Source organism: Kogia breviceps, chromosome 14, assembly GCF_026419965.1.
Source record: "Kogia breviceps isolate mKogBre1 chromosome 14, mKogBre1 haplotype 1, whole genome shotgun sequence".
In the NCBI taxonomy this organism is placed as follows: Eukaryota; Metazoa; Chordata; class Mammalia; order Artiodactyla; family Physeteridae; genus Kogia; species Kogia breviceps.
In genome coordinates this window covers 1,582,138-1,601,030 of record NC_081323.1, presented here as the reverse complement: position 1 = coordinate 1,601,030, position 18,893 = coordinate 1,582,138, and the positions used below count along the sequence as shown (strand labels likewise).

General features: G+C 56.8%; 2 protein-coding genes across 5 annotated transcripts in view; one reads left to right on the top strand and one right to left on the bottom strand.

The window, feature by feature from the left end:
* Positions 1 to 811: 811 nt before the first annotated feature.
* PSMA7 (proteasome 20S subunit alpha 7) lies at positions 812 to 6,999 on the bottom strand. Its single transcript, XM_059036580.2, has 7 exons — positions 6,714 to 6,999; positions 4,537 to 4,663; positions 3,521 to 3,645; positions 2,693 to 2,815; positions 2,096 to 2,215; positions 1,383 to 1,445; positions 812 to 1,040 (listed from the first exon to the last, which is right to left on the bottom strand). The coding sequence occupies exons 1-7, from the start codon at positions 6,807 to 6,809 to the stop codon at positions 948 to 950; spliced, it is 747 nt and encodes a 248-aa protein (XP_058892563.1). The 5' UTR covers positions 6,810 to 6,999; the 3' UTR covers positions 812 to 947.
* Positions 6,729 to 18,893, top strand: part of SS18L1 (SS18L1 subunit of BAF chromatin remodeling complex) — a 29,906-nt gene continuing 17,741 nt past the window's right edge. For 2 of the 4 annotated variants that reach the window (XM_067012564.1, XM_067012563.1), the window contains exon 1: positions 6,729 to 6,921. In XM_067012564.1, coding sequence (XP_066868665.1) covers positions 6,808 to 6,921 — 114 coding nt within the window. In that variant the 5' untranslated portion in view covers positions 6,729 to 6,807. Of the gene's footprint in view, positions 6,922 to 7,118; positions 7,356 to 18,893 lie in introns of those variants that run through there. The other 2 variants (XM_067012565.1, XM_059036555.2) reach the window with 2 other exon arrangements.

The window sequence follows — 18,893 nt, the reverse complement described above, 5'->3', positions numbered from 1 at the left end:
CTTTAGTCCTCTTTAGAAGCCTAATGTATATACGCTGTTGAATGAGAACCCAGTACGCGAGAAGCTGTAGACAGAGAGCAGAGCCCTGGCGTTGGAGTCCTACCAAGCACTGTGGTCGGAAGAGACAACCAGCCCAAGGACTCTTCTAAAAAGCCTTTTGTGAGTTCTTCTGGGGTAAAGGAAGCCAAAAAGCAATGCCATCACCAGGGCTGGTGGCAGGGCCTCACGAGAAGCAGCAGAGTTGTGCAGGAGAAGGGTGACTAGGGTTTTTCTGTAAAGGCAAAGCTTAGGACCATGACTCTCACCCTGCTGTGGACTGGAAGCTAAAAACGGGGTAATCTTTCTGGCTAAAAAGTGAGGGAGGGTAGGAAACAGCCAGCACCAGAAGTCTTAAGGTAGAAAACAGGAGGAGTGTTGACTTGATCTACTAGAACCAGAAATTCAAGACAAGTTCCACAGCTACTGCTCTGCAAAATGAGCTCAAGATGTAAACTGAGCACTGTTTGTCCTCGCGTTCTGACATCATACATTCATTAAGGAAGGACTCGAACAAAGGCGTAAAAAGAAACGGTCATTCTGTTTAGAACTCCTGAATGGGAGAAACCCTGAGTTTCTGCAACCACAGCACCTGCCTACAGCAGTGCGGACCCCGTAAAGCCTTCCCACAAACCCCAAGGGAGGAGCCCCACTCGGCCGTTGCCTTGTCTTAGAGCCTGGCGAGGAGCTGAAAGGAATTGCTCCAGAGACCCAAGGCGAGCAAGCTTTCGAAAGAGCTATCAGTACACCTAGAGGATACATGAACCCATAAAAGAAAGGTTAAAAAACAGGGAAGTTTATTGTAGGACACTTGGGACAGTACGGATAAATGGGACAGAAATGCCTACATGTTGTTTGGAAAATCAGCCATGATTTTAATTTAAAAGTCGCTACAGGCAAAATTTCATTCATCACGATGCTTTCTTTTGTTTCTTCTTTTCATTTTCTTCTTTTTCTTTTTCAATCTCAGCAACATATTTCTCAATTTCTTCAGGATTTAAAATCTATCAAAGGAACAGTGTACAGTTAGCCACACAAGGGGCCCCGAACATAGGCCCCAGATGCCCCTTCCAGCTGCTTCTACAGGAAAGCAAGGCCACATGTGCCTGACCCAGGGAACAAGCTGGAACTGATGTGTAGGTGATAATTATAAAGCAGAAGCAAACGTGCACAGCTGAGGTTTTCAGCACGCGAATGCTTGCTTTTCGACTCATTTGTGGGGATCCTCGGAAAGAACCTTTCTTGGGGCTAAAGCCACAGCAAAATGGTCCTAAATGGGCGCTACCCCTGCCCTGACCACTGGGAACACTCCATAGGTAAGGACAGCAAACCAACTTGGTGATTACCTTGAGGGGTTGATCTCGTCTCATGACAGCAAGTTCTATGTTTTTGCCGCCTGACTGAACCACCTTGGAGAGGAGAGAAGAGCGTTAGATGCCTCACCCACCTCAAGACCAAACAGCACCCTTATGTGCCCTGTGAGCCCGAACCCAGCACTGCCACACAAGGGGAGGGGGTGGGACACCGGGGTCCCGGTACCCAAAGCGTGTGTCCCAGCTGCACGCTGATGTGGCCAGTCCTCTGCGATACCCTCCTGTCTTCACGCAGCTGGATTTGGGTGGGGTTGCTTGTCCCTCCTCCTGCACAGCAGGTGTCCTCACGGCCCTCCCATCTGTTCACAGCCCTTCCCAACACTAAGCCCAGACGTCTGGACCCCCTCTGCCTCTTTGGCGTCACCCCCAGGCACCTCTAAGGACAGCTTCCACCCATTATTCCCAGCGCTTCAAAGTCCCTGACTCTCTAGCAGTAGCTCGAGCCTCGGAAAGGCTGAGGGCTTGGGCAAGCCACCTGGCCTCTGGGTGCCTGGACTGCCCAGATGTGTAAGGAGCTGATACAGCAGCAGAGCAGTGCCTGGTGCTACGGGTGGCGCCCTCCCCACCTCCTGGTTGCCCACATGCCAGCTGCTCCCCTCTGCGCTGTCCGTTCTGCCCAGCCCAAGCACCACCACCACAGCGTGCGCGTCTTCGACACACTGCCCAGACTGCAAACACAGACTTACTTCCAGGAGGGCCTTGATAACCAGCTTAATAGTCAGGTCGTCTGTCTCAATGGCTTCATCAGTATAATTCTTCTCTAGAAATTCACGCACTGACTTGGCACCCCTGCCTATAGCATTGGCCTGAAACAGGGATGGGTGTTACACGGCACAGAGTGTGACAATCCAGAGCCAGCCCAAGGAAACGACCCCCACCGCCACCCCCGTGGCCCAGCCAGTGCCACCTTGCTCCCACGTGCTATGGTGAGAGGCAGCCTGGTGGGAGGTGGGCCTGTACTCCAGGCCCTGCCCCATGGCTTCTTTTTGCAAAGAGCTATCTGGAGTTGGTGCTGCTTCCTACCAAGAAAGGCATTCTACTGAAAGACACGCGGGCAACTTGACTACGCCACGTATCCTTACACCTCGCTGTCCTTTCCTCCCAAAAAGCAACGCCTAACGACTTCTCAGCTCCCATGTCACAAGTGTGTCGTGAACACACTTGTGTATGTGTACACACCTATCTATAGGATTAGGCCAGCTCAAGGTCCCGATGGCCTCCAAAGCGGCTGCTTCTGGCAAGATGGCCCGAAACACAGCGCCTCTGTTTTGTCAGGGACTCACCTTCCAGGCGTGGTACGTGCCCGAGGGGTCAGTCTGATAGAGTCGGGGGGTACCATCAAAGTCAAAACCCACAATAAGGGCAGAGATGCCAAACGGCCTGCGCCCGTTGCTCTGTGTGTAGCGCTAGTGGAAAAAGAGACACAGTGACACTGCTGCCTTGGCACGAGGGCCCCCCAGAACCTGCCGTAAGTAAAACACACATGGTGTTCCAAACACAGCTTTTAACCGCCACAAGTAAAATACACATGATGTTCTAGACACAGCTTTTAACGAAGGGATGAAAGTAAATTAAGCCCACGTTCAGGTTATTTGCAGTTCAGGTGAGAAATGAAAGGAGCCCGTGGTTTTCAGCATTCCTCCTCCTCTTGCTGCATCTTCATTCTCAGGAAAACCAGAACTGTATCATGAAGCACAGCTGAGGCTCCCTGCAATTATTTTAACAGTACACGCAATCTGGCTACACGTTTTGGTTCACAGGTGACTAAGATTTCACCAGGGGGGGCGTGGCTTTCAGCCCCCTCCCAACTGCTTGGTGACTGGTCATTCAAAACGACAAGACAAGAACTACATCATTTCCCTCTGGAAATGTGAATCTGGACTGCCCCACGCCACTAAGTAAGGACACAACAAATGCCACTTAAAAGGATAAACGGTGGTAAAATTACACATAGAGAAATCAAGGCTAGGACCACGTGCGCGGAACAAGTATGGTCTCCTCATGTCCCCGCGGTGGTGTGTGTGGCCACGTGAGGTGCTGTGGCGGGACCCTCCACGACAACGCAGTGACTGCTCCTAACTAGCCGAGCCGCGGCAGGCAGACACACCCACCTGCTTCAGACTGGCGATGTACCGTGTGATGTACTCCACGGTGACCGGGTCCTCCACGGTCAGCCGGTGGCTCTGGCACTCCACCCGCGCCCTGCTGATGACTATCCTTGCGTCAGCGGTGAGGCCTGCAACGGGCACAAAGAGCCCCCCTGAGCTGCCCCTCACCCGGCCGGTCGCCGAGGCCAGCGCAGATCAAATGAGTGGGCAGCAAGTACCCTTGGCCAGTCCTCCGGTACCCAGCACCCAGATCACTCTGAGTGACCAACAGCGGAACCAGCAGCCTTTGTAAGCTTCTCTGAGAAAGCTGCGTGTACGAGGAGCTGTGTGTATGGACACAGGCTGTAAACACGCTCATTTTTTTTGTGTGTGTGTGTGTGGTACGCGGGCCCCTCACTGTTGTGGCCTCTCCCGTTGCGGAGCACAGGCTCCGGATGCGCAGGCTCAGCGGGCGTGGCTCACGGGCCCAGCTGCTCCGCGGCACGTGGGATCTTCCCGGACCGGGGCGCGAACCCGCGTGCCAACCCGCGTGCCCTGCATCGGCAGGCGGACTCTCAGCCACGGCGCCACCAGGGAAGCCCAACACGCTAATTTTTTGACAAAGCAAGTCAATCTCTAGTTTAGGTAAACTGACCTCCCTGCTGAGGAAGGAAATGAATGAAAACCCAGGAATGCAAAAACATACGGCACATCCCGAGAGCAGGGTGACGTCCAGCTATCCCCACTTCACAGGTGCACAGTTAGCTGTGACAGCTGACCTTTCTCCTGCCAGCAGCAAATGGAGGCGACAGCACAGCGCCTCATCCCGGAGTGTTAAACCATTTGGCCCCTATGCTTCAGCCTCCTGGGGAGGACCTCCCCTTGCAACTGTGGCCAGCCCTCTTCTTGAAGGCCAGCCCTTTCTTTTGGATGGTTTCAGGTTACCCAATTTTCACGTCCCTCAATAGCCCTTCCACCAGGTTAACCTCCAGAGCACTGTTCTAGGAGACTGAGAAATACAGCACGGGCCCCAGACTTACCCGCGAATGCCATGCAGACATTGTCGTCCAGAGCACAGATCTTCCGCACTGTTCTTTCATCCTGCAGTTTGGCCACTGACTTCTTCTCCACACCAAGAACAACAATGTCTTTTCCTCGAACACCAACCTTCAATAAATGGCAACAGTGCACTGAAGGAGCTGACACGAGGTTCTGCCACCAGGCACAGAGCACTAACAGCGGGTGCTGATGGGGTCCTGGGAACACCCTAGGGGTGGCACGCACACCCTGCAAACCGTGGGTCTCGGCCCACTTTTGGCGGAGCTAGTCCAGGTGTCACTATCTAGATGCTTAGTCTTGTGCCTTAAAATACTGACGCGTAGTTTCAGTTACAGCACAACTAAGGAATAACTACTGTATTATCAGTGTGTATGTGTACGCGTGTCATTTCGACCCAGTGAATCAAAGAGTCTTCTGGAAGGCTTCAGTGTGAGTCCTGAACAATGAAGTCAGGTGTCCTGAAAGCAGTGTTGATGTGGTTGTAAAACTATACCAGAACATTCCCCTCTCTCTCGTGCACTTTTTTTTTGGCCACGAGGCTCGTGGAATCTGAGTTCCCCAATGAGGGACTGAATCCAGGCCACGCAGTGAAAGCGCCGAGTCCCATCCACTGGACCACCAGGGAACTCCCCCCTCCTGCACTTCTGAAACCAATGTGCACAGCGGCGGGGAAGTGCCTAATATGGCATCAGGTGGACAACGTATCAAGTATCACTGGGAGGCCCATGGCTCTCTGTCTACGGCTGACACTGTAGCGCGGAGAAAAATGTATTAAAAACATGGGGGGGAAAATGTCACTGACTGCCAGTTAAACCCCTCAATCGAAGCAGCAGCAGACACAAATGAGACAATCCCTTGGAAAAGCAACCTCTTCTCTTAGTTTAGAGCAGGGTCTCTCAGCCTCTGCCCTCAGGCACCGGGACCAGCTAATTCGTCAACGTGAGGGGCTGTCCCTGCGCACTGCGGGATGTTCAGCATCACTCCAGCCTCTACCTCTGTCAGTCTCCACGTGGGGTGCAGAGAAGCACTGGTTGGCAGTGCTTCAGATTTCAAGGAGCTTTCTCGTGAATTGTCTTCCATGGTCTTCAAAGTTCCCAAGGGAAAGAAGGCCAAGCCCAGAGACAGGTTAAGCAAAGGTAGCCACCCTGGCTGACCCACGATAGTACGGGGATGGGGGTGTCAGCTGACCCCAATAGTCTTTAAGCTGAAGCAGGTCACAAGATGGATTTGGGGCCTTAATTTCAAAAAAGATTCAAGAAACGAAAATCACTTCAAAATTTACAAAATCGTGTGTTTTCTCTCTGCCCACTCAAACCACTGAAACACCAGATAAAAGATAAACCATCATCCATTTTGACCAATCAACAAACTGACATGTGTGTTGGGAACAGCATGTATTTATTATATCTGAAGCACTGGTCTAAATGAGAGACGCGCTCGGGTGCGACGGGACATGGGTCTGGCGCAGTGACCAAAGGGGTGGAGGACTCAGCAGTTGGACCCAAGACGGAGCCTGCCAGCCGCGCCGGCGGCCCGGGAACTGCAGGGTTGATGCCAACACCGGCCAACCTTTGTTCTCGAGGCCGACCCGGACTCTGAGGGAAACTGCTTTCCGCGGGGACTGGGGGGTAGTTGGTTACCTGGGAGCTGTCCAGACACAGTTCGCGGAGTCACTTACTCCCTTAAGGAGCTTTCCGGAGCGGGCAAGGGGCGGGCCCTGCCTCTCGGAGTCCAGCGCCCCGGCCCCGCCCGGCCCCCGGCCCTCCAGGTCCACGCGAGGGCCCCCGCCAACATGGCGTCAGCGCCAGGCGCGCGCACGGCTCCGGACACGGACGCCCCGGGGCATCGAAGCCAGCGGCCTGCAGAGCGCCTGCCGAACCACGAGCCGCCCCGCTCGCCCGGACGCGGAAACCGGCGCCCGGAGAGCCGCCCCGCCTGTCCTCACGTCTCCCGCCAACGGCTCGCAGCACCCCTTTCCCGCAGCGACGCCCACGTCGCGGCTTCCGAGTGCGCCCCACACCATCGTGCCGCCCCAGCCCCGCACCACCGCGCGCCCGTCAGCGTGGGCCCCAGGGAAGCTGGTCGGCAAGACGCACCCGGGCCCACCCAGCCGCCCGGGCCTCCGCCTGCCCCCCCCGCGCCCGGCCTTCCCGCTCACCGCGGTTGAGCCCTTCTTCACGGCCTCCTGCGCGTACTCCACTTGGAAGAGGTGGCCGTCGGGCGAGAAGACGGTGATGGCACGGTCGTAGCTCATGCCGGCGGGAAGACGCGATCAGGACCAGGAAAAGTGCACACTCACGGCCGCGCAGGCCGCGATTCACGACACCGCTGCGCCCGCCCCCAGCGCCGACGACTGCGCTGCCGGCGTAAGGCGGTGTCCGGAGGCGTCAGGCGGCGTCGGGCGGACATGCGCGCGCGCCGGGGCGGGGCCGGGCGGAACCACTGGCGGCCGGGTACGGGGGGCGTCGGGGTGGCGGCGGGCCGGGAGCGGGGCGCAGAGCGGCCGCCCGGGGGCGCCGTGTGGGGCTCGTCCTCGGGCTGAGGCGGTGGGCGGGGCGGCGGCGCGGCGGGACCGAGGGCGACGCGGCAGCGCAGAGGCGGGCGAGCCCACGGCGCGGCGCCCCCCACGCCCCCCGCCCCCCAGCGACTGCGGAGAATGAGCGCCTCTGGCCGCCGAGAGCAGCCGGAGAATAAATCCCGATGATCTCGGGCTGATCCCGCACCCACGACCATGTCGGTGGCCTTCGCGTCCGCCCGGCCGAGAGGCAAAGGGGAGGTCACTCAGCAAACCATCCAGAAGGTGGGCTGGGGGCCGCGGGCCGGGGCTACGGGGCCGCGGGGTGCGGGCGGGTGCCGGGCCGGGTCGAGGGCAGCCGGCGGGCGCGGGGATCGAACAAAGCCGGGACGCAGCCGACCGCCGCGACCCCGCCGTGGCCCGGCGCGCGCTTCGCGGCCGGCGTGCGCCGGCCTGGGCGGGGGCGCGGGGCGGCCCGCGGGGTGGTGTCGGCGGAGACAAGCCGTGAACGACCCCGGGCCGCGCCGGGCACAGTGAGGACCCGCCGCTTTCGGGACCAGGGACTGCGGGCAGGGGCGCAAGGCGGCGGGACCGGGTGCCCGCGGGGTGGTGTCCTCGGGCCGCTCGGCGCGCTAAGGGGACCCGCCTGGCTGGCGAAAGCCGTGGCTCTGCGAGGTGGGCGGCCCCGGTCCCTGCGCGCAGCTTGACTGGTGGAGGCGCCACGGGGCGCATGGGGCGACGGGGACCCGGCCACGCCCGCCGCCTTAGGTGTTGGCACTCCGAGGCACAAAGGGGCGCATCCAGAGTGTGGGACGACGTTCCAGCAGCCCCGCAGCCCTTTAAGGAGCGCGCGACACCTTGGGGCTGACCTGCTGGCCAAGCTTCGCCGCCCTTATTCGCGTGTCAAATTGTTTTTCAGCGTGACACCTGGCCAGCCTTCTCACCTAACAGAAACTTAACAGATTCGCTTTACAGCCTTGCCCCGCGTTCTGTAAGTTTGGCTTCGTGGTTTTCTAGAGAATACCTTCTTCTGTGTTTGGGGGCACCTTTAACAAAGCCTTAAGTTTTGAAATTGAGATTTAAATTTGTGTTTAGAAGATAAGCTCAGAAGAAAGGGGGTGTTAGTCGTTCCCGTTTGAATTTTCTCAGTGTCTTTGGTAGCTACGTTGTCTTCTAATCTGGGGTCCTTGGCAGTATCCCTTGGTTTCCATGAGCCTCCTTTTTCCCCAAGGGACTCACCTTGATGGTTATAACCCTTCTTCCTTGATGACGTGACAGGACCTGGGGGACTTGTCCTCAGCCTCTTGGCTATTTTGGGACTACTTTTGCTGTGACTGGTTTTGACAAATGAGAAGCTTCAGTAAACGCTAAATAGGAAAGAGATGACTTGAGGAGCAGGAGAAATACAGGTTTAAAAGTGGGGTGTTTTTATTTGTTTAGTCAACACTTATGGGGTGTTTACTGTATACCAGGTCTTGTTCTGAGTGCTTTGCAGGTCTTAGTTCATTTACTTTCTCGTGGTTGTTTTTGTCATCCCCATTTTATCAATCAGGGGACAGGTGTAGGGAGGCTGAGCGCCCACTGATAAGTGGTGGACCAGGAGTCAAACCCAGACAGCGGCTCAGGGGTCTGCCCTGACAGTGACTTCCGTGTGGGACCCTTGGCTGGGCAGAGTCAAGCGCTGTGGCTCAGATGCACACATTGGCAGCCCAAGGGCCTCTGCGGACCCTGGCTTTTTGGAGCTTAAGTGTGATGAGTGTAGTCACTGTTCCTGAAGGTGCCTTGGCGTCAATATTCATCCAGTTATTTGCACTTTGCACCCACCCCCTATTAAAGCTCGCCGAAGTCTCCAGGCAAAAGTGTGTGTTGGAGCACTGCTGCCAAACCTCAGATCAGAAAGACTGCATCCCGGGGCAGAAAATCTGCCGGCTGACCTTTGGAGATGGGTCTTCATCTTAGGCTGTCATCTGATTTGACCTGATAGGGCTCGCAGTCTGTGTACTCACCTTGGTGTTTTGTCCGTAAATATACATACCCAGGGCTCTTCTACTGGTGTCCTGAGAGGGCATGAGAGGTCCGTGTTCTACACTCTGTCCACAGCACATGCTCATGCTCAGAGCATTGAGAAAAGCCAGGGGTTCCTTGGAAGCGTGCAAGGTAGTAAGAGAGCAAGAAGTATACTCTTGTCCTTAGAGTATGTTTGGATAGGAGCCTGCCCGGCAAACTCCTACTCAGCCTTCAGGGCCCCACTGAAATGTCCCCTCCTCATGCCCCCTTGGCAGTCATGTGGTGAGTACAGTACTTTGACACATCACTTGGGCTCCCAGGTTTTCATGTAGCTGACCTGTTCTTGTTGTGTCCCCAGGTTGGCACAGTTCCGGCATAGTCAGTGTCTGGTACATACTGGAGCATCTGTGACACTGGTTCCATTAGTGCAAGTGTTTGAGATAGGCAGTTGTATTGGCTTCCTGTGGCTGCTGTAACAGATTACCACAAACAGGGTAGTTTAAAACAGCAGAAATTAATTTTCTTACAGTTCCAGGGGCCAGAAGTCCGAAGTCATGGTGTTGGCAGGGTTGGTTCCTTTCTGGGGTTCCGAGGGAGGATCTGTTCCAGGTTTTCCTCTGAGCTTCTGGGTTTTCTGGCAGCCCTTGGAGCTCCTTGTCCCGCAGATGTGTCCCCGCCACCTCTGCCTCCATCTTCGTGTGGGCCCTCTTCCTGTGTGTGTCTCTTGTGTCCAATTTCCCTTTTCTCATAAGGACACCAGTCACAAGATTTAGGGCCTACCCGAATCCGTGTGACCTCAAATGTAAGTTGATTACATTTGCAAAGACCCTATTTCCAAATAAGGCTCTGATCACAGACACTGGGAGTTAGGACTTGAACATATCATTTTGAGGGACACAGTTCAACTCGTAAAAGAGGATGCCTGGGGGAGGGGTGTACCAGACAAGGAGAACCAAGGAGCAGGGGTAGGAAGGGTCTCAAAGATTGAGGAAGTCTTGAATGGTCCTGCCTTTGGTCTGCAGGGAGCAGGTACAGGCGCCAGAACTGGCGGGGCTGGGAGAGCCAGCCTAACCTGGGGCGACTGGGCTGCGTGCTCAGGTGGTTTTGCTTGTGGTGACCAAGCATAGCATGAGTGCAGGTGCGACGCAGGTGAGAACCACGGGGGGCGTGACTTTGCCAGAGGTCCTGAGGTGGAGGTGAGCCGTGCCTCAGCAAACTCCAGTGGCCTTGGAGCTGGCCAGCTGACCTGCAGGCCAGAACCTGCCCTGCGCTGCTCTCCCTGGTTTGGGACCAGAGGCCGTGCTCCGGACGCCACTGGTGGGGGTGGGGCTGCCACCATCTCTGCGGGCCGTGCAGCTGGGCTGGGGCACGGTGGAGGGGCCCCCGGGAGCGGGCCTCGGCTGCCGTGTGGGGGCCTCGTTGCCGCGTAGCACCTAGTAGTTGCTTAATAAATGTACGTTTTATCATTACTGTTTGTATTGGTTTCCTTGTCCAGAGAGCGGGAATGGTGGCTTGTCCCTCTGTACCCCCAGCACCTCGTGCAGGGGGAGACAGGCTCCACGGGAGCTGCGGGACAGGTGGGCAGCTGGTATGGGTCTGGCATGGGAGAGTGAGACCAACAGGGCAGCGGTCTGGCCCCTGTGTCCTCTGTGCCCAGGGGCAGAGGTAGGTGCACAGGGGTAAGGGATGGCCATCTGGGTTGCAGGGGGATGCCCTGTGCTCTCTCAGACCTGAAACTTCTCTTAAAGAACGTGGAACAGGGGCTTCCCTGGTGGCACAGTGGTTAAGACTCCTCACTCCCAGTGCTGGGGGCCCGCCCGGCTTCGAGCCCTGGTCAGGGAACTAGACCCTGCATGCATGCTGCAACTAAGGAGCCCACATGCTGAGACTAAGGAACCTGCCTGCCGCAACTAAGACCCGGAGCGACCAAGTAGATAAATAAATATTTTTTTTTTTAAAATGTGTGGGCTAATTCGTAAGGGAGGTAAATTGACCGTTTAAAATATTCGAGCTGCCTTCACAGTTGAGGATGGCCTGGGGACTCTGAGACTCCCACGAACTTGGCTAGTTAATCATTCCTGAAAGCGCTTTCTCCCCAGTGAGCAGAACCCGGGAAGGGTCTCCAGGGATAGCGGCGATGCTGTCCCTTCACTCTGGTCCGTGGGGCCAGCCCTAGGGAGGGGCGGGGAGGGGCCCCGGGCCAGGGCGCTGCCCCTGAGCACACTTGAGCCTGCCCTGTGGAGGCTCTGAGTGCAGTGCAGCCCCTGCGGGTGGGGCGGCGTGTTCCCCGGGAGGGCCCAGCCACCGCCAGGCGTCTGTCCCCTCTGCCTAGTGAAGCCTGGCACAGCACGCTCCTTCAGGGGCTGCTCCAGCACCGGTGCTGCCCTGGGTGCCCTCTGGTGGACAGTGGAAGCACCTGGGTAAAGTCCACCCATCCCGTCCTAAAGCAGTCGCCTGCCTCTTCCAGGGCTGTGTCTGTGTCTGTCTGCCAGAGTCTGGAGGCGGAGGGAGGGCCCGCAGTCAGGGGCCCTGTGACACTCACTCGAGGTGTCCCCACTGCCCGGCCCTCTGCCCCTAGCCTGTCCCCTGGGCCAGGGGTCAGGGCCTGGGTAGCAGCCTCTGTGCTGGGAGTCACCTGCGATCCCCGGGGTTCCGAGGAGGTGCTGCCGTCCCACCCCCAGAGTGAGGGGGGCCTGGTGCTGCTGTCCCCACGTCGCAGGACCTGGGCGGAGCCGGGCCAGCCTGGACCTCGTGATCCGCGGCAGGCACCACGACTGCGCACCCTGCCGCGTGAACGCGACCGGAGTCAGAAGGCTCCGGGGAGAAGGTGCTAGATGTTTGTGCCGCGAAGGCTCCTGAAACGCGGTCCCGGTCCTGAGCAGACGGGCGATTGCGCTGGGGCTGCTTAGGGTGCTTCTTGTCGCAGGGGTGGAGGATGGGCAGCGGGCCCTGGGATGGGGCGAGGGCGGAGCCCCGTGGAGCTGGGGGGCGCGGTTTCCTGGGTTCAGACTCTCATTCAGCTATGACAGTGCACAGCCCAGCCGCTGCTGGGCCTCAGGTTCCTTGTTCGAAGGAGGATGACATCGAGGTCGATGCCGTCGTCGGGTCCTCACGGTTAGGCGTGACCACCTGGCACGGAAGGCGAGCGGCCTTGCAAGTGGTGGTCTCAGCCTTTTGATTGGACCCTTGACCGGAAGCGGTGCGTGGATTCTGAAGGGGCGGAGCTTCCAAACCACCGGGTCGTGTGAAGAGGCGGAGAGGGAGCCGCGCCCAGGGGGGCAGGCGGTGGTGACTGAGACAGGAGGTGGCCCCGAGTCGCTTGAGGAAGGTGGACACGTGTTCGCAGTTGTGTCCATGTTAACGTGTCTTTGGAAGTTGAACACGTGGGTCAGGCACAGGTAGGACCACGAGGCGGGGGCCAGCCCCTCCCAGGGACACCACGGGAGTAACGTTTGGGGTTTTTCGAAACCCACACACCTGATTCACGGATTCTCCAGTCAAGTAAATGTTCGAAGGGGTCCTGTCGGCGTCCGTCAGCAGAGTCTGCGGCGCAGCTCGTGCGTCCCCGGCGGTGGTGGCTGCCCGTGTGCTGGGGAGAAGAAGCCCTGACCAACTAGCAGCGTCGGCCCTGAGAGCTGCGATGGCAAGGAGGGTTCAGCCTCCTGGTGACGCTCACCCAGCTCTCCAGCTGGCCCCGGGCTTGTCCCTCTCGCGCCTCGGGTGGTTCCCAGGAATGATCTCACGTGGAGTCCACCCCACGTGTGGGGGGCATGCACTGTGGCCTTGTTTGTAGCTACAGAAGCCAGAGACTGAGTACCACGTGTTTGTCTGTTCCGTGGAATTCTCTGGAGCCTAGGAAACAACGAGGGGGGCATCTTTGTGGCTGAAACGGGACAGTCTCCAAGATATCAGGGAGGATGGGGGACCAGCGGGACGGGAATGTTCCCTGTGTGCGCACAGCGGCGGCGGGGGGCAGGGGATGCTTCCAGAACTATCTGAGGTTGGCTGGAATGGCGGCCCGAGGGTGGGAGGCGCAAGGCCCACCCTTCCCTCGGGGCTGCCTGGACTTCAGCCCGTCTGTGAACCTCTTCCCACTTAAAGGGCAGCAACCTTTGTTAATTATAAAAAACAGCCACAGAGAGGTTGTGAAGGGTCTTTGTGGGGTGACCTGAGCCCCCCTCAGCAGCAAACCTCAGGACTTCCAGGCCTCTCTGTGGCCGCTATTCCAGGGTTGTCATGAGGGGCCACTCCCCCTTCAGAGCTTCTCACCCAGGTCCCCCGGTGGCCCCAGCCCAGCTCTCTGTGCTCTCTAGGACCCCCAGTCCCTTGCCCTCCCAGTTCCCTGTCATCCACACTCCCTCACCCGGCCAGTCCGGACCCCACGTGTGGCGCCCGCAGCCCCAGACATGTCCCCCGAGGCGGGCCCTGCGTCCTCGCCCGCGTGTCCTCACGGCCAGGCAGGCCCACGGGCAGCGGAGCTCCCACGCTGGTCATCAGTTCCCTCCCAGCTGAGTCCAGTCCCCTGTTAAAGCCTGTGGTCGGTTGTCACAGAAACAGCAGCCAAGGAAGGACACCCCCCAGGTCTGCACCCGTGTTCCCGCCCCCACGGGGACACCGGGCTTGGCTTCGTGATGCTCTGACCACTGAGACGTCAGCCTGCACGACGGAGGCTTGGTGTGAGGCCTGTGCTGTCGGGTGCCCGCTCGGAGCCCCGAGACCACCAGGACGACCGCGTGCAGAAGGGAGCCCCGAGCTGAGCCCATGCGAGACCCGCAGTAGGTGACAGCCCAGAACCACGAGAACTGAGGAACTGTCGCCTCCACCGCGGCACGTGGGCTTGTCTGTGACGCAGCAGCGGGTAACGGACGCGCCCGCGTGTGTTGTGACCTTGGCCCCATCGGCCTCTGCCGTCAGCCCAGGCTGACGTTCTCTGCTGGGCACAGGACTCCCTGTCCCCCAGCTGCCCCACCGTTTCCCCGTCTCCGACGTGCCACGCCCTCTCCTCCAGGTTCCTGGAACTGTGTCTCCGTGTTTGGACGTGCCCTGCTCCACCAGGCCTCTTACCTGGGCCATCCCCTCCACCTGGGCTGCCCTTCCTCTCACCTCCGCCGCACATTCCCGGTCAGCCTTCCAGCCACGGCCCAGATACCATCCCCGGGTGCCCCCCGGGATGTGCGCTGCTGAAATCATGATCGACACGCTGCCGCCTTGTGGCACCAAGCAGACCGTGTGCCCACGGCCATCTCTCCCCAGCTCCGGCCGCCTGCTGCCTGCTCCGCCGTGAGCACGAGTGGGGTCTGGCCGCCTCTCCGTCATGCCCGCCTGGGCCTAGGCCTTCAGAGACGGGGATCTCACCACCCCTCGGCAGCTGGGGCCCTCGGTGCTGAGCTCCAGCTCCTCCAGACGGTGTGGCCACCGTCTCTACTCTCTGCCCCCAGCATCCTCACCTCCGGAGGCCCTGGGCCACGCCTGGCACTTGGGTTTCAGCCCTCAGGCTTCAGAGCCTTTCTCTGCGACATCACCTGCCCCGTCACCCCTGAATCTATAGAAAATCAGGCTTCCCAAGAGGGCAGAGAGTGAGGGAGGTGCCTTCTGGTGCAGGAATACACAGAATCACCGTGAGAAAGCTCAGGAGACAGCAATAAGTACATGAAGAAGTAGATTGTTAATCTTACCATCAGTGTAAGTGGTGTCTTTGTTTTTCAGCTATGTACCACGGATACACATTTTTAGACACACACCAGGTAGAGAGAAGAGTAAGTAGGTAAGCCCCTGGACCCACCCAGCCCCGGCAATCCCAGACACTTTAAAATCACCTTTTACACGATGTTGTACATCAACTATACCCCAATATTAAAGAAATAGAAAAGAGGAAAAAATTAAGTAAAAAAATGGTAAAGATCAAAAAAAGGAACTTTAAGAAAATGTGAAGATAAAATCACCTTTTAAATGATAACAGTAACAAATGCCTCTCTTAGAAATTTCAGTGAACACAAATGCACATAAGTAATAAAGTCTATATTTGTAATCTCCAATCTGGAGAGAGCCAGGGTTTCCCTCCTGTCACTTATTTCTTGTCTTTAGCTTAGATTAGGTTACTCATCAAAACCATGCCTGCACGTAAAGAATCACATAGTGCTGTGGCACTTGTATGAAAAACTAGGGGTCATTCTTCCACCCCTGTGCTGTTTGCCACCTTCCAGCAGCACCCTCTGACTCTCATCGTTGCGTGGCTACTTCTTGAGTGCTTTTAGCTTTGAGCATGGTCTGTTGACTTAATCCACCGCTCAGGCTCTGATAACAGAATACCATGGACATTCATTAGGCACAGCCAGGAGGCTGGAAGTACGAGACCAAGGTGGTGGCGGAGTTGGTTCCCAGCGAGGACCTGCCCCCTGGCTTGCAGACCGTCGTCTTCTCGCTGTCTTCACGCAGCAGACAGAGGAAGCTCTGGTGTCGTCTCCTTCTCACAAGGGCAGTGATCTCCTGATGGGGGGGGCTCTACCCCCATGACCTCATCTAAACCTAATTACCTCCCAAAGACCCCACGTCCAGGTGCCCTCACATTGGGAGGCAGGGCTTCCACATAGGAGTTTTGGTGGGACAGCAAATACTCAGTCCGTGACATTTGTTGGCCTCACGTGATGATGATGGAAAAGGGGGACTTGGCTCATCTGCACGCCCCTCCCCCACCACACAGCTGTGCTCCTGTTGCCCCAGCATGGCTTCCCGGTGGTTGGGATTAGATTCGCCTCTGGCTGTGATGATAAAACTGTTGTTCCATGCAGGATCACATGGTCATTTTTCCTGCCCAGTCTTTTCTTTTCCCTGCAGTTGGCAATCTCACTTTTTTTTAAAAAAAATAAATGTATTTATTTATCTTTGGCTGCTTTGTTTCTTCATTGCTGCGCGCGGGCTCTCTCTGGTTGCGGCGAGCAGGGTCTACTCTTCGTTGCGGCGCGCGGGCTTCTCGCTGCGGTGGCTTCTCTTGTTGCGGAGCAGGGTCTCTAGGCGCACGGGCTCAGTAGTTGCGGCACGCGGGCTCTAGCGCTCAGGCTCGGCTCGGTAGTTGCGGCGCACGGGCTTAGCTGCTCCGCGGCACGTGGGATCTTCCCGGACCGGGGCTCGAACCCGTGTCCGCTGCACTGGCAGGCGGATTCTTAACCACTGCGCCGCCAGGCACGCCCCCTCCCTTTCTTTTTAATCACTTCTCACTAGTTTATCCCAGACTTTCTCCCAGCCATGGAAGCCTCCTCAGCTCAGGTAGTCTGTCAGTCTTTCTCCTCTGAAAGGCACCTTCAGTCAGGTTATTCTTTTCAGAAAGTCCCCGTCAGGATTGGCTAATCCTTCCTCAGGAAACGTCTCTCAGGATGGGGTCATCCCTCCTCAGAAAGTCTCCCTCAGGGTAGATCATCTCCCCTCAGGAAGGCATCTTTAGGATCAGGTCATCTCCCCTCAGGAAGTCTCTCTCAGGATCAGGTTATCCTTCCTCAGAAACTGTCTCTCAGGATCCGGTCATCACCCCTCAGAATCTCCCCCACAGGATCGGGTCATGACTTTTCCGGAAGTCTCCCTCAGTGTCAGGTCATTCTCTTCAGGAAGTCTCCCTGGGGGTTGGGTAATCCCTCTCAGAAAGTCTTTCCAAGGATAGGGCTGTCCCTCCTTAGGAAGCCTCTGACTGGTTTGGGCCATCCTTCTTCAGGAAGTCTCCCTCAGGATCGGGTCATTCTCCCTCAGAAAGTCTCCTTCAAGATCGCTTCGTCCCTCCTCACAAAGTCCCCTCAGATTTGCGCCATCCCTCCTCAGGAGTCTTTCTCAGGATCCGGTCATCAGCCCTCAGAGTTTCTCCCACAGGATCCGGTCATCACTCCTTCGAAATTCTCCCTCAGGATCGGGGCAGCTCCCCTCATGGAGTCTCTCTCAAGTTCTGTCATCCCTCCTCAGCGTCTCCCTTAGGCCCCTGTCGTCCCTCCTCTGGAAGCCTCTCGAGCATTTGGTCATCACTCAGGGGTTCCTGCTTTTGATCCTGTCGAGTCTCCCTCGGAATTGGGTCGTTGCTCCTTTGCTGCCCGAAGCTTCTGTCCTGTGTGGAGGTGCTCAGTACTGTGGTTTTCACCCCATTCATTTTTAGGACCCTTCTGTGCCCTAGTGTGTCTGTCAAGCTGGGCCCTTTGAGAACCTTTCCATCTGGATGTTCACGTCCTTCACGTTCTGAGGAAGAGTCTTGAACAATTATTTTTGTTTTTTACACATTTTACTTATTTATCTTATTTTTTTTGGCCGCGTCGGGTCTTAGTTGCGGCACGCGGGATCTTTCATCGCGGCGCGGATTCTCCGTTGTGGCGCGCGGCTGCTCTCTAGTTGTGGTGTGCAGATTTTTTCTCTCTCTAGTTGTAGCACGCGGGTTTCCTCTTCTCTGGTTATGGAGCACGGGCTCCAGAGGGCATGGACTCTGTAGTTTGCGGCACGCGGGCTCTCTAGTTGAGGCGTGCGGGCTTAGTTGCCCCACAGCACGTGGGGTCTTGGTTCCCAGACCAGGGATCGAACCCGCGTCCCCTGCATTGGAAGGCGGATTCTTTACCACTGGACCGCCAGGGAAGTCCCTTGAACAATTATTTTTGGATGACTTTCTTCCTTCCTGTCTTTCTGGAAGTCCTAGAAGAAGTGTTTTTAGCCATTTGGATTGTTCTTCAATTTCACTACCCTTTCTGTTTTCTACATTGGTCTTTTGCTCCGCTGTCTAGGAGTTTTCTACCACTTCATGTTCCAACTCTTCTGTCGATATTTTTGCTGTGGTCGATATATTTTAAATACCCCGGAGCTCTTTCTGTTCTCTGTTCTGTTTAATAGCATCTTTTTTTAAAAAAAGAGATCCAATAACTTCTTTTATCTTTGAGGATACTAATAACAGTTGGGTTTTCTTTCTTTTTGTATTTTAAGTTTCCTTCTTGCATAATCTTCGTCTGCCCCAGCTTTTGGCCTCTGTCACTGGTTTTGTTGGATCTAATTTACAGGCTTCCGGGGAACGCTGGTGTGGGTCCCCCATCTGAGGTCCTGCCTAGAGGTGTCCCCCTGCTGTCGATGTCTGGCACTTCCCTCCCAGGCTGGTCATTTTCCCTGAATCCCCCCCTTGGGGACTCCTGCCAGGTAGCTGTGGGGGAGGCCCCAGAGTCTCAACGCCCCCAAGCCTGGTGGGTCCCCAGTGTGGCTCTGTGTCACGTCTGGCACCCTGGGTTCTGCTAACGCAGTTCTTGCTCTTGCAGTTGCTTCTGCTTCTAGAATCCTGCTGCCTGCGCTGCGGTCTCAGCTGTGTTCACTTTGTCCCGGTGAAGGGTTGCTGTCTTCACCCCTTTCCCACCAGCCAGGTCTGGGAGGGTTTGGGCCTCGGCGCGCACCCAGCCCGCCATCCTCCCCACAGCGTGTCCTGGTCTTTCTTCCATAACTTCACCGAGGTGAACTTACGGAAAACTTCATCTCGGTGAAGTTAGTACCTTGCTTTAAAAAAAAAATCCTAACAGTGTAAGATTTTCTCCTGCTTGTAAAAACTACAAAGACGTTCGTAATGTCTGGTTAACATCTCATCCTGCGGTTTCCTGCCGTTGCTTAAGTCATCCCGTCACTGAGCATTTGGCGTCCCCCCTTTTTCGAGCTGACACGAATGACGGATGCTGAAATGGAGGGTGTGGCCTTGGGAGAGGATTCCTGCTGGGCGTCGTGAGGCCAGGAGGTAGAGCCCGTGGAGCCTTTTAAGGGTGGCTCTGAGAGGGAGAGGACATGGCCTTCGGTGGTTGTTTTCCTCTCTTAATTCATCTGGGG

Coding starts and splice junctions, on each gene's coding strand:
- PSMA7 (XM_059036580.2), bottom strand. CDS start 6,809: ATGAGCTACGACCGTGCCATCACCGTCTTCTCGCCCGACGGCCACCTC. Junction 2,816..3,520: donor ACATCGCCAGTCTGAAGCAG/GTGGGTGTGTCT, acceptor TTTTTCCACTAG/CGCTACACACAGAGCAACGG. Junction 1,446..2,095: donor TTATCAAGGCCCTCCTGGAA/GTAAGTCTGTGT, acceptor CTCCTCTCCAAG/GTGGTTCAGTCAGGCGGCAA.